Raw genomic sequence first — 14,301 nt, forward strand, 5'->3', positions numbered from 1 at the left:
CTGGGGTTTTATCTTGTTCCTTCATCTGGAACATATTTCTCTGCCATCTCATTTTGTCTTAACTTTCTGTGTTTGTGGTCTCCATTCCGCAGGCTGCAGTGTTGTAGTTCCTCTTGCTTCTGGTGTCTGTCCCCTGGTGGATGAGGCTGGTCTAGAGACTTGTGCAGGCTTCCTGGTGGGAGGGACTTGTGCCTGCCCACTGGAGATTGGAGCTGGGTCGTGTCCCTCTGGTGGGCAGGGCCGTGTCACGGGGTGCATTTAGAGGCGGCTGTGGTCTCAGGAAGACTTTAGGCAGCCTGTCTGCTGATGGGTGGGGCTGTGCTCCAGCCCTGTTGGTTGTTTGGCCTGAGGCGTTCCAGCACTGGATCCTACAGTGGGGCCTCATCTTGATGTCAAGATGGCAGACTTCCGGAGAGCTCATGCCAATGAATACTCCCTAGTACCTCTGCCACCAGTGTCCTTGTCCCCACAGCGAGCCACAGCCGCCACCCTGCCTCCCCAGGAGACCCTCCAAGACCAGCACGTAGGTCTTCTCCAGGATCCTGTGAAGTCACTGCTTTTTCCCTGGGTCCTGGTACACACAGGACCTTGAGTGTGCCCTCCATGCGTGGAGTTCCTGTAATCAAGCCCCACTGGCCTTCAAAGCCAAATGCTCTGGGGGCTCCTCCTGCTGATGCCAGACCCCCAGTCTGGGCAACCTGACGTGGGACTCAGAACTCTCACTCCTGTGGGAGAACTTCTGCAACATAATTACTTTCTAGTTTGTGGGTCACCCACCCAGCAGGTATGGGATTTGATTATATATTATACGATTGCACCCCTCCTATGCTCTCTTTGTGACTTCTTCTTTGTCTTTGGATGTAGAATATCTTCTTTGGTTGGTTCAAGTCTTTTTTGTTGATAGTTGTTCAGCAGTTAGTTGTGATTTTGGTGTTTTCATGAGAGAAGGCGAGTGCAAGTTCTTTTACTCTGACATCTTGTTTCCAACCCAGGTCCATCCTTTCTTAGTTAAAGTGGGGCTGCATGTTTTTCCTTGAAAGCTCTCAAATGTTCTAAACTGTAATTTCCTTTTCTGTAAGGTTCTAAGGAATGATTTAAAGAAGCTAGAAAGAGAATCAACTGTGTATTTTAGTTTTGTCAGTGCCACACAACTTGACAGTACGTTGTCACACATCAGGGAAGTAAGGCGGTTAAATACATTTCCCTTGCTTGCTAATTTCTGACTAATGTAGCAAAAGGATGCTTCCAGTTGGTACAGGCCTCTCCGTACTTTGAGTAGTCAAACTTATTTACATATATATATTTTTTAAATTTAACTTAATTTTATACTTTCATTTTCATGAGTTGCTGATACTTATATACTTAACCACTTCCTGTCACATGCACCTTTCCAATTTTATACATGACAGTCTTCTGTCCTAGGCTTTGTCTCTTCCCGCTGAAAGGCTGTGAAAACCAAAATTAAGGTCCCTTGGTATTCCCCCAGAGAGAAAGCCAGCTATATTGTTCAATTTACATCTTTGACTTCCCATTTTCACCTAGTTCTTCACCTCTGAATATTCCATACTTTCTTGCCAGATCAATAATGTATTTTAAAAGAAAATTTAAAAAAATTTTCTGGCATGTTTGGTTTTCTGCCATATTGCTGGAAATGGAACTTCTAGAGCCATTTTTCTGTTTGGGTTCCCCCCGCCCTTCCATGAATCACCTATTTTATATCTCATGGAAAAGTTTTGGGAAGGTTAATAATGTTCTTTCATTGTTTTAACTTCAGTAGGTATTTTCTATTTTGTAATCTGTTTTTGCCCCTTTTAAGAAAACATAGTTAGAGGGACTTCCCTGGTGACGCAGTGGTTAAGTATCTGCCTGCCAATGCAGGGTACACAAGTTTGAGCCCTGGTCCAGAAAGATCCCACGTGTCACAGAGCAACTAGGTCCATGCGCCACAACTACTGAGCCTGCGCACCTAGAGTCCATGCTCTGCAACAAGAGAAGCCAATGCAATGAGAAGCCTGCGCACCTCAATGAAGACCCAAGCGCAGCCAAAAAAAAAAAAATTCAACCATTATTTCTTCAAATATTTTTTCTTTTCCATTTTCCTTGTGATTTTATCAAAAGCCATTTGGACATACCTTATTTATATTCCATGTTTTTTAACGTCTCTCATATTTTCTATCTCTTTGTGCTATATTCTGGGTAATTTCTTTACCTCTTCCAATTAGATAATTCTGGCTTCATTTGGATCCCTTCAGCTATGTAGCATTTTCATTGAGCTTATTAGTTCAGTTATTATATCCTTCAGCTCTAGAAATTCTTCTTCAGGTCTGCCAGATCAGTTTTGATGGTCTCTTGCCAGTTGGATTAGTAAAGCAGAGCCCTGGCATCAGTTAGCTTTGTAACTTTGGCAAAATTATATAATCACCGTGTGTCTGAATAGAGGGGGTAATATCTATAAAAAGGGAAGAATTGTATCCACCTCAGAATTGTTGTAGGATTTTAAGGATTTAATCTGAGTAAAGTGCCTGTAACAGTATCTGGTATATATTTGTTACATAAGTATTTGCTATGTGATTTTTTTTTTATTTCTTGTTTATTCCTTTCAATGTATTAACACTAATTTTATAGTCCATCTTCAGTAATTCTAGCATATAAGTATTTGTACATCTTGTTCTAGCATTTGAGTTTAAGATGGTTATTTCCTTGTGTGTTTTGTGATTTCATGGGAAAAATCATATTTGGTAGAACTTTGTGTGTGAATTTTTGGAATCTACATTGACGGTTTGCTGTTCTAAGAGGATTTTGTACTTGTCTCTGCTGTGTTCTTTTCCAAAGACAGGTAAATTCAGGTTCAAGATCCATGTTAGCTGGCCATGAACCATGAAATCTCAGAGATTTAGTGTGTGTGTTTATATATCTTTCCAAGAACCAAGGCTTGACTCTGCCAAATAGGTTTTCTAATATTTCACCACTTTTCTCAGGCCATAGTACTTCATGAGTCCCAACTTTATGTAGGTTGGTCTCTCATCACGCACGCCACTTTTTAAAATCTGTACGTGTCCATATGGTATGTGGTCAACTTCTACCCTTGCTTATCTCCATCACGTATAGGCTTTGTTGCTGGATTCAGCTTAATTCCTTTACTTTTTTGCAGATTTATTGATTAATTTGAGTTTTTAAAAATATTATATTATTTTTACATGTTTTGTAGCCAGAGGGTTTAAGGATCTCCTTTGTCCGCCACATTACCATAAATCAAAAGTGCTGAGACACCTGATTCTCAAGAAGAAAATTAAGTCCCATTCCTACATCACCGTTATGAAAGTATAATTTCATTTTGAGGGAAAATTGCCTTTAGTGTTTGTTCGATGATTAGAGAAGAAAGCACAACATAGATAAATTCTGGTGAATTACTAGAAACAATTTATATTAATCATTGTTTCTGAGAAATCTATTCAATGAGTTTAGTTTGCAGGTTTCCAAAAACGAATTATCCTCCTAAGCAATAGTATTTAAAGTATGCAGAGAATTGAATAGTTAGCCCATGTAAGAGAGAAATATTGATATTTACTATTATATCTTATCAGAGTATTGTTTTAAAACCAAGGAAATAATGATAATAATATTATAAAATAATTTGGATTATACTCCTGAGCCACTTCTTCCAGAGCCCCACAGTGTGGTTCTGATACAGCAAATTGAATTTTTAGAACCATTATTCTTTATTATACTAATAGTATTTACTGTTCTATTATGACATACTTTTGAGGAAGAAAATAAAGATGTTGCTTTTAACTTTTTTTTGTGTTGAGGGGGTTAAAATGGCTGTTACTAATTTGAATAATAGTTTTAGACATCTTCTTTAATAGGAACCAGTTAGCTTTCCTCTAAAATTGTCTATTCTGTGACTATGGATGGAGCCCAGTACCCCAGCCTACTTTCTTTGTTTCCTTGCAACAGAGGAAACAAAAATAGTTGAATGGCCCAATTAAACCTGTCACTACTGCTGGAAATCCAAGTTAGTCAATGATATATTCTTCATCTTGAGAGACTTGAGACGTAAAAGCTAACATTATTTTTAGGGTATTTATTGACATAGTTCAGCTTTTGAGGCATATATTTAGATCTGATTGTTTTAAGTGTGAAATGGTAAAAAATTTATCTTAATATTTTGTTTTAAAGATTTTTAGAAGTCTTACCTAATACCTAAAAGGTACATTAATTTTGCTGCATAAATACTAAAAAATTACTGTTGCTTCCCATTTTTAATTTTAGCTTATTTGCACTAAATGAGTTAATATATGTGTAAAGGTTATCTTTTTTGCCCCTTAAAATCACTCCTTAAAATTTACTTCTTTAAGTGATGTCAGTCACTCTTGCTTTGCTTTTTCATCGTGAATATCTGTTACCACCCCAAATAAATTCACTAGGCCATGTTGTGCTAGATTTATCTGGATCCCTTGATCCTAAGTTTTAGTGTTTCATGTTTCATAATGGGTTTTTGTTTTGTTTCAGGCTGTTTACCTAGAATGTTTCTCAAAGTACAGCCCCTTTTTCAGTTTTTTTCAGGTGCTGACTCAACCACAGTGCTTTTTGTGATTCTCTACAACATAATATGATCAGTCTTCAACAAGCTTCCATATCACTTTGAACTCTTTTATTATCTAATGAATACTCTATCTCAAAATATACTATATTCATCCTTTATCTTATACAATTGATTCATTTGATCACTTTTAAAGACTTTGTTTTACATTAGGTAGAAATTTTCCTTATTAATTCTATAGAGTTGTAGAAAGTCAGTAAAGAAAAACAGGTAAGAGCATTAATATTTTGACTTTAGGATCACTTGACCCAAATACAAAATTGCATTATATTATGGAACTATTTCTCAAATTTGTATGTATATTTTTTCCCTCTAGGTGGCAACCTCTCACAGTTAATTGAAAGTAATTTGGCAGTTGAGTAATGTTAAATATAAAGAGTAGAAGCAGAATATAAGGAACTTCCCTGGCAGTCCAGTGGTTAAGATGCTGCACTCCCAATGCAGGGGGCACGGGTTCGATCCCTGGTCTGGGAACTAAGATCCCACATGCTGCACAGCATAGCCTAAAAAAAAAAAAAAAAGTAGAATATAAGAGTTAGTGTATTTTTCAACATGTTGTTCTGGAGTTAGATTTCAGATTATTTCAGAAATCTAAGACCTCTTAGGCTGAAATAAAAGTTTTCCTTAGAATACCAATAAATTTCATTTTGGATAACAGATGTGTGCTTATATATTATACAGAAATATCAACAATAATGGTAATATTGAAGCCGTTCAGAAATTAAATAGTTTTGTATATCTTTGTCTTTATTCGTGTTGATTTTTCGTCTCTACGTTCTTTATAAATAAATGGCATAGACCCAGAGGCTGGCGGGGCCGCCAGCAATTTTTTTTCTTTTTTTTTTTTTTAATATTCTACCCAGCATTTTGATGTTTGCTTTTATTCTGTTGCCCTTGTTTAAAATTGGATTGCTTGAGGTTTTATTAGCACTGAAAAGATGTCACCTGCAGTGCTGATAGTGCCATGAAATGATGATGTGAAATCCAGAGGAAAAAATAGATGATATCTGTTACTGTTGCCAGAATCCTCAGATTCTGGTAGGGGAAGTGATTCTCTCCTTAATATTATTAAAGAACTTGAAGTAGTCCCCTCATATATACTCCCAAGCTGTAACATAAATAGCTTTAAGTTATTCAACATGTAGCCACTGAGTAGCCATATTTTGCAAAATACAATAGTTTTAAAAAAATTTTTATGATTCCTCAGTAACTGAATAATGTATTATTTTAGTTACTAGAAGTCTGACGAAACGCATCAGGCTTACCAGCTTTGCTATCATTTGATGTATTTAGGATTAACTCTGATTTATATCTATAAATATTTGAGTAATACTGGATTACAATCAGATTTCCTATAGAAGATTTAGTTTAAACCCCACTTAATTTTCTATATCTTCTAAACCCTAGTAATAACAACCTGAAAGGAGTATTACTGGTATATTTAATACCTTTGTTTTCTTTATATATTTAGGTCATAGTGATGGGAGCTACTAATCGTCCTCAGGATCTTGACTCAGCTATAATGAGAAGAATGCCTACGAGATTTCATATCAACCAGCCTGTAGGTGGATTTGATTGATACTATGAACAGTTAAATATTTGCTTTTTTACATGTCTTTATCTGTGATTTCACAAAGGGAATGATTAAAAAATAAGACTTATTATTTATGACAGGCAGGGAAGGAATAGGGCAAGAATCCCCCTAATTACTTTTGTCCTTTCCACTCCTTTTCTTGCTTTTTAAATTTTTCTTTCCTAAGATCAATGTTACTTGCTTCTCTTCAAAGTATCTCATTACCCCAAGTTTGTCTAGACACTTCAGTGATTTTCTTTAGAATGCAGCAAAGTTATCTATGGAAGATACATAAGAAAATGTAAATTATAGTTTTGGTTTAGGATAGGATGAAATTAGGGTTTTAGGGTTAAAGAACCATTCTGAAGGCCTGACAGGAAGAACACCTGGTATTTATTTGATTAATTATTGGCAGTGCTTTCCTGTGGCAGGATTAATGATTAACTAGTAGCTATGATATTACACTTTAACATAAGAATGCAAATGTGAGGGTGGTGTTGAACTGGTAGTAAGTATCTTCTTCTAGCATTCTTTTTTGCTACTTAAAAGTACCCTCAAGTAGAGGATTAAAACTTGATACTCTTTTGCACAAAATCCCTAAACCCTGAATTTTGTCTGCTTTTAGATTAAAGGAGAAAAAAACAAACAGGGTTAGTAATAGACTGTATGCACCATACAATCAGCATGTCACGTATATTGCTATGTAGAAGAACTTACACTGTCACTTCTTTCAAAATTAAAATCTCTGGCCTAAAAATATTTGCCCCATTTTATATTCTTCAGCTTAACAGTTTGTAGCTGTAAACATGGTTTCCTGAAATTGGTGGCTGTGGCCTCTGCACAGTTACTCTGGCTGGCTCTTTGCTGCAGCTGCAGCCTCTGATTCCTCTGAGGGTATACATTTACTTAGGCAGTCTGTTAGAAAATCTACCTGATGGTTCGGTGCAGAGATTTTTTAATGTGATATAGGAGACTAGAAAATGTACTTAGTATGACTAATATTTATTGAGCATTAATATGTGTCAGACACCTGCCAGGCTCTGGTGAATAGAACGTGGCCCCGTCCTAAAAGAACTCTGTATTGCAGGGGAGCCGGACACAAAAATAAATAATGTAAAATGGGGACTTCCCTGGCGGTCCAGTGGTTAAGACTCCATGCTTCCATTGCAGAGGGCGTGGGTTCGATCCCTGGTTGGGGAACTAAGATATCCTGCGTGGCACGTGGCCAAAAAAAAAAAAAGTGTACTTTACAAAAGTATGCTTAAAGAACTGTGAGGACCTGAGATGATGATGAAAACATAATTCTGTCCGAGGAGTTAGTGAAACCTACAGAATCGAGCTGGACCTTGAAGGATGAAAGATGGTAGCAATTTGACAGTCAAGTGAAGCAGAGAAATGCTTTTCTACCAGAATAAAGAAAGGCAAGGAGGTGTGGAAGCACATATTTAATGGTGACTTCTGGGGATAGTTCACTTAGGGGGCATCAAGGAAAGTAGGTGGGGATGAGGCTGGAAAGGCTGACTGCTGAAGGATTAGATAAACTTTGTATGCTTCACACAAGATATTTGATCTTATTTTGTTACCAAGACATCAGAATATTTTTAGAGATAATCAGTTTACCTCAGTGGTTCTGAAGGTAAAGATTATATTGATAGAATCTCTGCTTATAGTCTAAGAGCAAACAAAGGGTTTTGATGTACAGTAGAATAGAACATAGGGTACAACAGCATGGAAAGTAGCCTTTACTAAAGTTGCAAGTTTAATATATTTTTGTATGAGTTCCAAATAGGTTGTAAAAGATTTTTTCATATTTGTCATAAATTTGCATACCTGTAATGTAGAAACTGGGATTTTTATAATCCCCCTCTTCATTCTGTTTTTAGTGAACACACAGACGCAGTTTATAGGATAATTTTTTTTCTTACTGTTTAACTATGATAACAGAGTGTATGGGGCTTCCCTGGTGGCGCAGTGGTTGAGAGTCCGCCTGCCGATGCAGGGGATACAGGTTCATGCCCCGGTCCGGGAAGATCCCACATGCTGTGGAGTGGCTGGGCCCGTGAGCCATGGCCGCTGAGCCTGCGCGTCCGGAGCCTGTGCTCCGCAGCGGGACAGGCCACAACAGTGAGAGGCCCGCATACCGAAAAAAAAAAAAAAAACAAACAAAGTATTTTAACCTTACCTTACCTTTAACCTTACCTTAAAACTTCTTTCCAAGTTAAATGCTTATTAACAAAAAGTACCTGCTGGTGATTGCCTAACATACCAAATTAACCTTCATACTTAACACATTTGAATTACAGAAACAGCAGTTTGGTTTTGTTTTTCAGGTCATTTAATTTGGTACTCATTGTAACCGGCTCTGTTTTCTTCAGTGGTTGTGGGAATAGGGATGAGTTCAGCCATAATAATCTTTAAAAGCATTCATATTTACTGTATATGTAAGGTATTCTATAAAAGCTTCTATTCTGTAGTAATATGAAGCATCGCTGCAGGGGGAGTATACAAGCATATAAACTAATATGCTATTAACACTAAATAAAATTCACTAATATAAATTAGTGGACATGGAAGTTACATGCTAAATGGAAGAACCAAGCAGTTATTATTGCCATCTCTTCCAGTTACTGATAAAAAATTTTATGGCAGCAGTGAGTTTTCAGAAGTTTCCTAAATTACGAAAAGGAGATTTGCAGAGCTGTAGAGGAAAGACATTGGTAGTCATAGGAATTCATTTACTCACTCAAGAAACATTTAAGGGCATGTTATTTTCCAGATATGGTACTAGGCACTGGGGATTCAGAATAAGAAGATACAGTTCAGTAAGACAACCACAAATGATTAATCTAGAGTCTAGAATCTAGACCTTGCTTTAGTCAAAAGTTTCCATGACCTGTCAGAGTTTCTGTCATTTCTTATAGGTATTGTCAGGTAGTTTACAAGGAAAGGAAGAAATATTAGGAAAATTAGTTGATCCTTTTTTTAAAAAATGCTAACTGGAAATTATCCTGCTTTTAGGCTCTAAAACAAAGAGAAGCAATCCTGAAACTCATCTTGAAAAATGAAAATGTAAGTAGAAAATTACATTTTTTCCCCATCCTATAAATATAAAAATATTTATGTTCATAAAATCATTTTAGACAGAAATGAAAAAGGAACCTGGGAATAATGTAGCTTTCAACTTGTAAATTACTGTAAACTCTTGGCTGCTCATACAACTCAATTATTATGGCATATTTGAACTAATTAAAGGTAATTTGCTTTTTAAAAAGCCATGTGTTTTCATATCTACAGATTAAAATCCTCTTTGATATTTTTCAGACTGGTTTCCTGTTATATAAGATACATTTGTTTTTGCAGAGAAGTATGGGGAGGTTTTGGGTTTTATTTAATTGCAATATTTTTTGAAGTTGGAATTTAGAATTAAGAAGGTACAATAATCAAAATCTTCAATCGTTTGTATTTTAAAAATAGGTGGTATAGTCACGTTTCAGAAATTAAAATATATATATTAAATGGTATACAGGGAAAAGTCTCATATCTCCCTTATATTTCTTCTGTATCTTTTCAGGTAGTGTTATTCCTATACAAGCAAATTAGAATGTAACGTTACTCCTCTCCCCTTTTCTACATAAGCCATATTAATAAACCATATCCAGTGTTCTCTGTTGCTCTTTTCTCTTATTTTTGAGATTCCATATTAGCATATGGTTTGCTCGTTCTGTTCTCTCTCTCTCTTTTTTCTTTTCTTTTGCACTGCATAGGATTCCATTATATGGATATATCATAATTTATATTTAATCATAATTTATTTAATCAGCCACATTGAAGGACATTTGGGTTGATTCCAGTCTTTCACTACTATAAAAATGCTGCATTGAATAACCTTGTACATACGTCATTTCACACTTGTGCCAGGAATATTAGTAGGGTGAATTTTCCAGAAGAAAAATTGCTAGATCAAAGGGTATGATATTTATAATTTTGGTAGTAGTTGCCAAATTCTTCATGCCAATTTACTCTTTTTTTAAAAAAATTTATTTTATTTTTATTTTTGGCTGCATGAGTCTTCGTTGCTGCGCACAGGCTTTCTCTAGTTGCGGCAAGTGGGGGCTACTCTTCGTTGCGGTGCATGGGTTTCTCTTTGCAGTGGCTTCTCTTGTTGCGGAGCACGGGCTCTAGGTGCGTGGGCTTCAGTAGTTGTGGCACGCAGGCTCAGTAGTGGCTCACAGGCTCTAGAGCGCAGGGTCAACAGTTGAGCTGCACAGGCATGTGGGATCTTCCTGGACCAGGGATTGAACCCTACATTGGCAGGTGGATTCTTAACCACTGCACCACCAGGGAAGTTCCCCAGTTTACTCTTATATCAGCAATGTTAGAGTGCCTGTTGCCCTATAGCCTTGCCAACAGAATGTTATGAAACTTTGTGCCAACATGATAGGTAGAAAATGGTATCTCGTTATAGTTTTAATTTACATTGAGGGATGAAATGAGCAGTATATGTTTAAGAGCCTCTAGAATATGTGTGTGTGTGTGTGTGTGTGTGAAATACCTGTTCATATTCTCTGCCTATTTTTCTATTAGAATGTTTTTTTTTCTTGTAGATTTGTAGGAACTCTAATGTATTAGGGAGATTTGCCCTTTGTTTATATGATTTGAAAATATTTTTTCCTAGGTTGTCTTGATTTTACTGGACTTTTCCCCCCTTTATGGCTTCTAAGTTTTGATCTAAATTAAAAGTCCTTTTCCACTACCATGTTTGTAAAGGAAGTTTCCATATTCTCCAGCTCTTGCTACTTGTTTTTCCAAAACTCTGTAACCAAGTATATTTTAATAACATGGTATTCCTCACTATCATAAATTTCATATGTAAACTCACTATTTGAACTTGCTATCCAAATTAAGAAACCAAATAGCTTCCTGTAGTGAGGCATATTTATATTTCAGTGGTTTTCATGCTTCCTTGAATCACCATCATCCCATGGCTAATTCTGCTTCATCCATACCCTATCTACTTCCTTACCTCCCATGTTTTCCCATCATTTCTCATCTGTAAATATTTTAGTTATAGCTCTAAAAGGAAGGATTCTTTTCTTTATTTAACCTAACCTCATTACCATTGTTATACTTAAGCAAAAAATGACATAAATTTGTTACTATCATTGAATTTCTAGTCTCTTCAAATTCCTAGTTGTCTCCTAAACGTCTTTTTTTTTTAAACCATGTTTTTGTTTGACTCAGGATCCATATAAAGTTTGTAATTTTCAATTATTTCAGATTTTAAATCTCTTTTAATCTATAGACGATAGAGTCTCCCTTCATGTCTCTCGTCCTTTCCCTCTTCACCTTTCAATTTATTTGTTGAAAAAACCACATTAGGTTTGTCCAAATTTTTCCATAGTCTGAATTTTGCTGATTATACAAGGAGCAGTAATTCCTCTAAAATTGGTAGTTGGATCAAGAGACTGGATGAGATTAGGTTCAGTTGGAGAGAGGACTACTTCTTGGGTAGAATTATATTCTTTCATTAGGAGATACATAATATCTGGATGTCCATTATGGTTTTATGGTTTACGTTTAAATCTTTGCTATAATTGGTATTTATCCAGATGTATGATGTGTGCTATGAATTGAATTTTGCTTTTGTTTTTCCAAATGGATACCCAGTTGTCCAACACCATTTTTTGGAATAGTCCATCCTTTCCTCATTAGAGAAGCCACCTTTATCATATACTAAATTCTCGTGTGTACTGGCTGTGTTTCTGGACTTTGAATTCAGGTCATTGGTCTTTTCTGTGTTTATTCACCAGCACCACACTCTTTTTTTTTTTTCTTTTTTTGGCTGCGTTGGGTCTTCGTTGCGGCGAGCGGGGGCTACTCTTCGTTGTGGTGTGCAGGCTTCTCTTTGCAGTGGCTTCTCTTGTTGTGGAGCACGGGCTCTAGGTGCTCAGGCTTCAGTAGTTGTGGCACGTGGACTCAGTAGTCATGGCTTGTGGGCTCTAGAGCGCAGGCTCAGTAGTTGTGGCTCATGGGCTTAGTTGCTCCGCGGCATGTGGGATCTTCCTGGACCAGGGCACAAACCCGTGACCCCTGCATTGGCAGGTGGATTCTTAACCACTGCACCACCAAGGAAGTCCCCACTACACTCTTAATCATTAGGTCTTGTAAGTTTTAATATCAGGTAGGGCTAGACACCTCTTGGTGTCCCCCAGCCCACAGTTTCTTGGTATGCTATTTTTTCTGTATGAATTTTAAATTAATTTGTCTTATTCAAGAAAAAAGCAAACAATAGTGTTTTTGGTAGATCATAATTTAAGAGAATTAAGATATTTTTGATGTTGACTCTTTCTCCAGAAGCATTTATGTCTTTCTGGTTGTTCAAGTCTTGTATCTTTCAGTGGTGTTCTGTTCATTTATTTCTTTACAATATATCAAAATAACATATATGCTATTTGCTAAAGTTTAAAGTGTCTAACAAATTACAGAGATTAGATCATTGGTTACTAACCATTTTGGGGATCATAGAGCCCTTTAATAAAGAGATAAAGCTATGTCATCTTTCCTTTAAAAACTGCGTATATACTTGAAATGTTTTGTATAGTTTCAGGGAAATTCCTAAAACCTTTCATATATTCTGGGTAAGGAACTCTTGTCCTCCATGAATGAGAAATCAACAAATTACATTTTGCCTTTTAACTGAATATTTGTTTACTGCTTTCAAGAAGACATTGTGTAGTTGTAGTACTGTTTAGATAAAACAGGCTCCATTGGTCAACCTTTGATAAGGATAGGCATTGATGAACAGAGAAGAAAACAAAGGGGATTAAATGAGTTCACAAGATCTTCTGAATTAGAATGGCTATGATGTGGCTAGAAGTTTAACAGGCATTACAAGGTAGTTGTGAACAATTTTGTGGAGACTTCAGGTTAACTAATACAGTTACTTAAAAAAATTTTTAATGAAGTGTGGCTGGAAGTTAACATTTTTGAACCCCATATATGTGGTCCAGTGTAAATATAGGTGATATAGGTCATTGATATATAGATGATGAATGTAAATTATGAGATGTAAGCTCTTTGTCTCGTATGATAGCCATACTTTACACAGGCCATTAAATTTTAGCATTTAAATTTAAGATACTACTCATTATGCCTAATTTAAACTTTGATTTTAGTGTTCTGCTTTTTTTAACAGTATTATCTTTGGAAATTCTTTTAGAATTACATTTGTCATTAGTACAGACAATTTTTAGCATTCTGTTTCTTATTTATAAAAGTACAAAGAATTAGTGTCTAATCAGTTTTATGATGCAGAATATGAGTGCTCTCTGGATAATTGCTGACATGGGAATGTCTCATTTCCTACTAACTGGTATTTATATGCTGGAGGCATATTGTTACTTCAATGGAATATGAAAGAAATTAATGTAATTTTGTTAAAAGATGCCTCAAATCAGTAACACACATTAATAAGATGAGCATTATCATGCGTATACATTCCTGAGCAGAATTAGAGTTTTTGATGCAAACAGATGGCTAGACCTTTATATTTTGAGTTTTTTCTTCTCTGAAGAAAAGAATGAAGCTTTTGGGCTTCCCTGGTGGCGCAGTGGTTGAGGGTCCGCCTGCCGATGCAGGGGACACGAGTTCGTGCCCCGGTCCGGGAAGATCCCACATGCCGCGGAGCGGCTGGGCCCGTGAGCCATGGCCACTGAGCCTGCGCGTCCGGAGCCTGTGCTCCGCAACGGGAGAGGCCACAGCAGTGAGAGGCCCGCATACCGCAAAAAAAAAAAGAATGAAGCTTTTGAAATGATACTGTTTTTCAGTCTTTCACAATTCTTTATTGATAGATCCTTAACAAAACCCACTCATTTAAAAAAGATAGTATACTGGTTTGGGCTTAACGTTTTAAGTATGAAAGAATTAGAACTAATAACATTTATATCTAATACAAGTATCATGTCTGACACTGCAGTAAGGATAGTTTTTGTTCCCTATACAGACTAACCTGAATTTATATATTGTCTGTAACAGCGGGAATAGTTAACAAGCATGGGTTTAGGAGACAGACCTGAGGATCCCATTCTGGCTTGACCATTTCCTACTGTGTGACCTTGAGCAAATA

General features: G+C 36.5%; 1 protein-coding gene across 3 annotated transcripts in view; it reads left to right on the top strand.

The window, feature by feature from the left end:
* Positions 1-14,301, top strand: part of ATAD1 (ATPase family AAA domain containing 1) — a 56,989-nt gene that overhangs the window by 34,219 nt on the left and 8,469 nt on the right. For all 3 annotated transcript variants that reach the window (XM_060034538.1, XM_060034540.1, XM_060034539.1), the window contains exons 7-8: positions 6,075-6,164; positions 9,195-9,245. In XM_060034538.1, the coding sequence (XP_059890521.1) occupies positions 6,075-6,164; positions 9,195-9,245 (141 nt within the window). The remainder of the gene's footprint in view (positions 1-6,074; positions 6,165-9,194; positions 9,246-14,301) is intronic.

This window comes from Delphinus delphis, chromosome 16 (assembly GCF_949987515.2).
Source record: "Delphinus delphis chromosome 16, mDelDel1.2, whole genome shotgun sequence".
Lineage (NCBI taxonomy): Eukaryota > Metazoa > Chordata > Mammalia > Artiodactyla > Delphinidae > Delphinus > Delphinus delphis.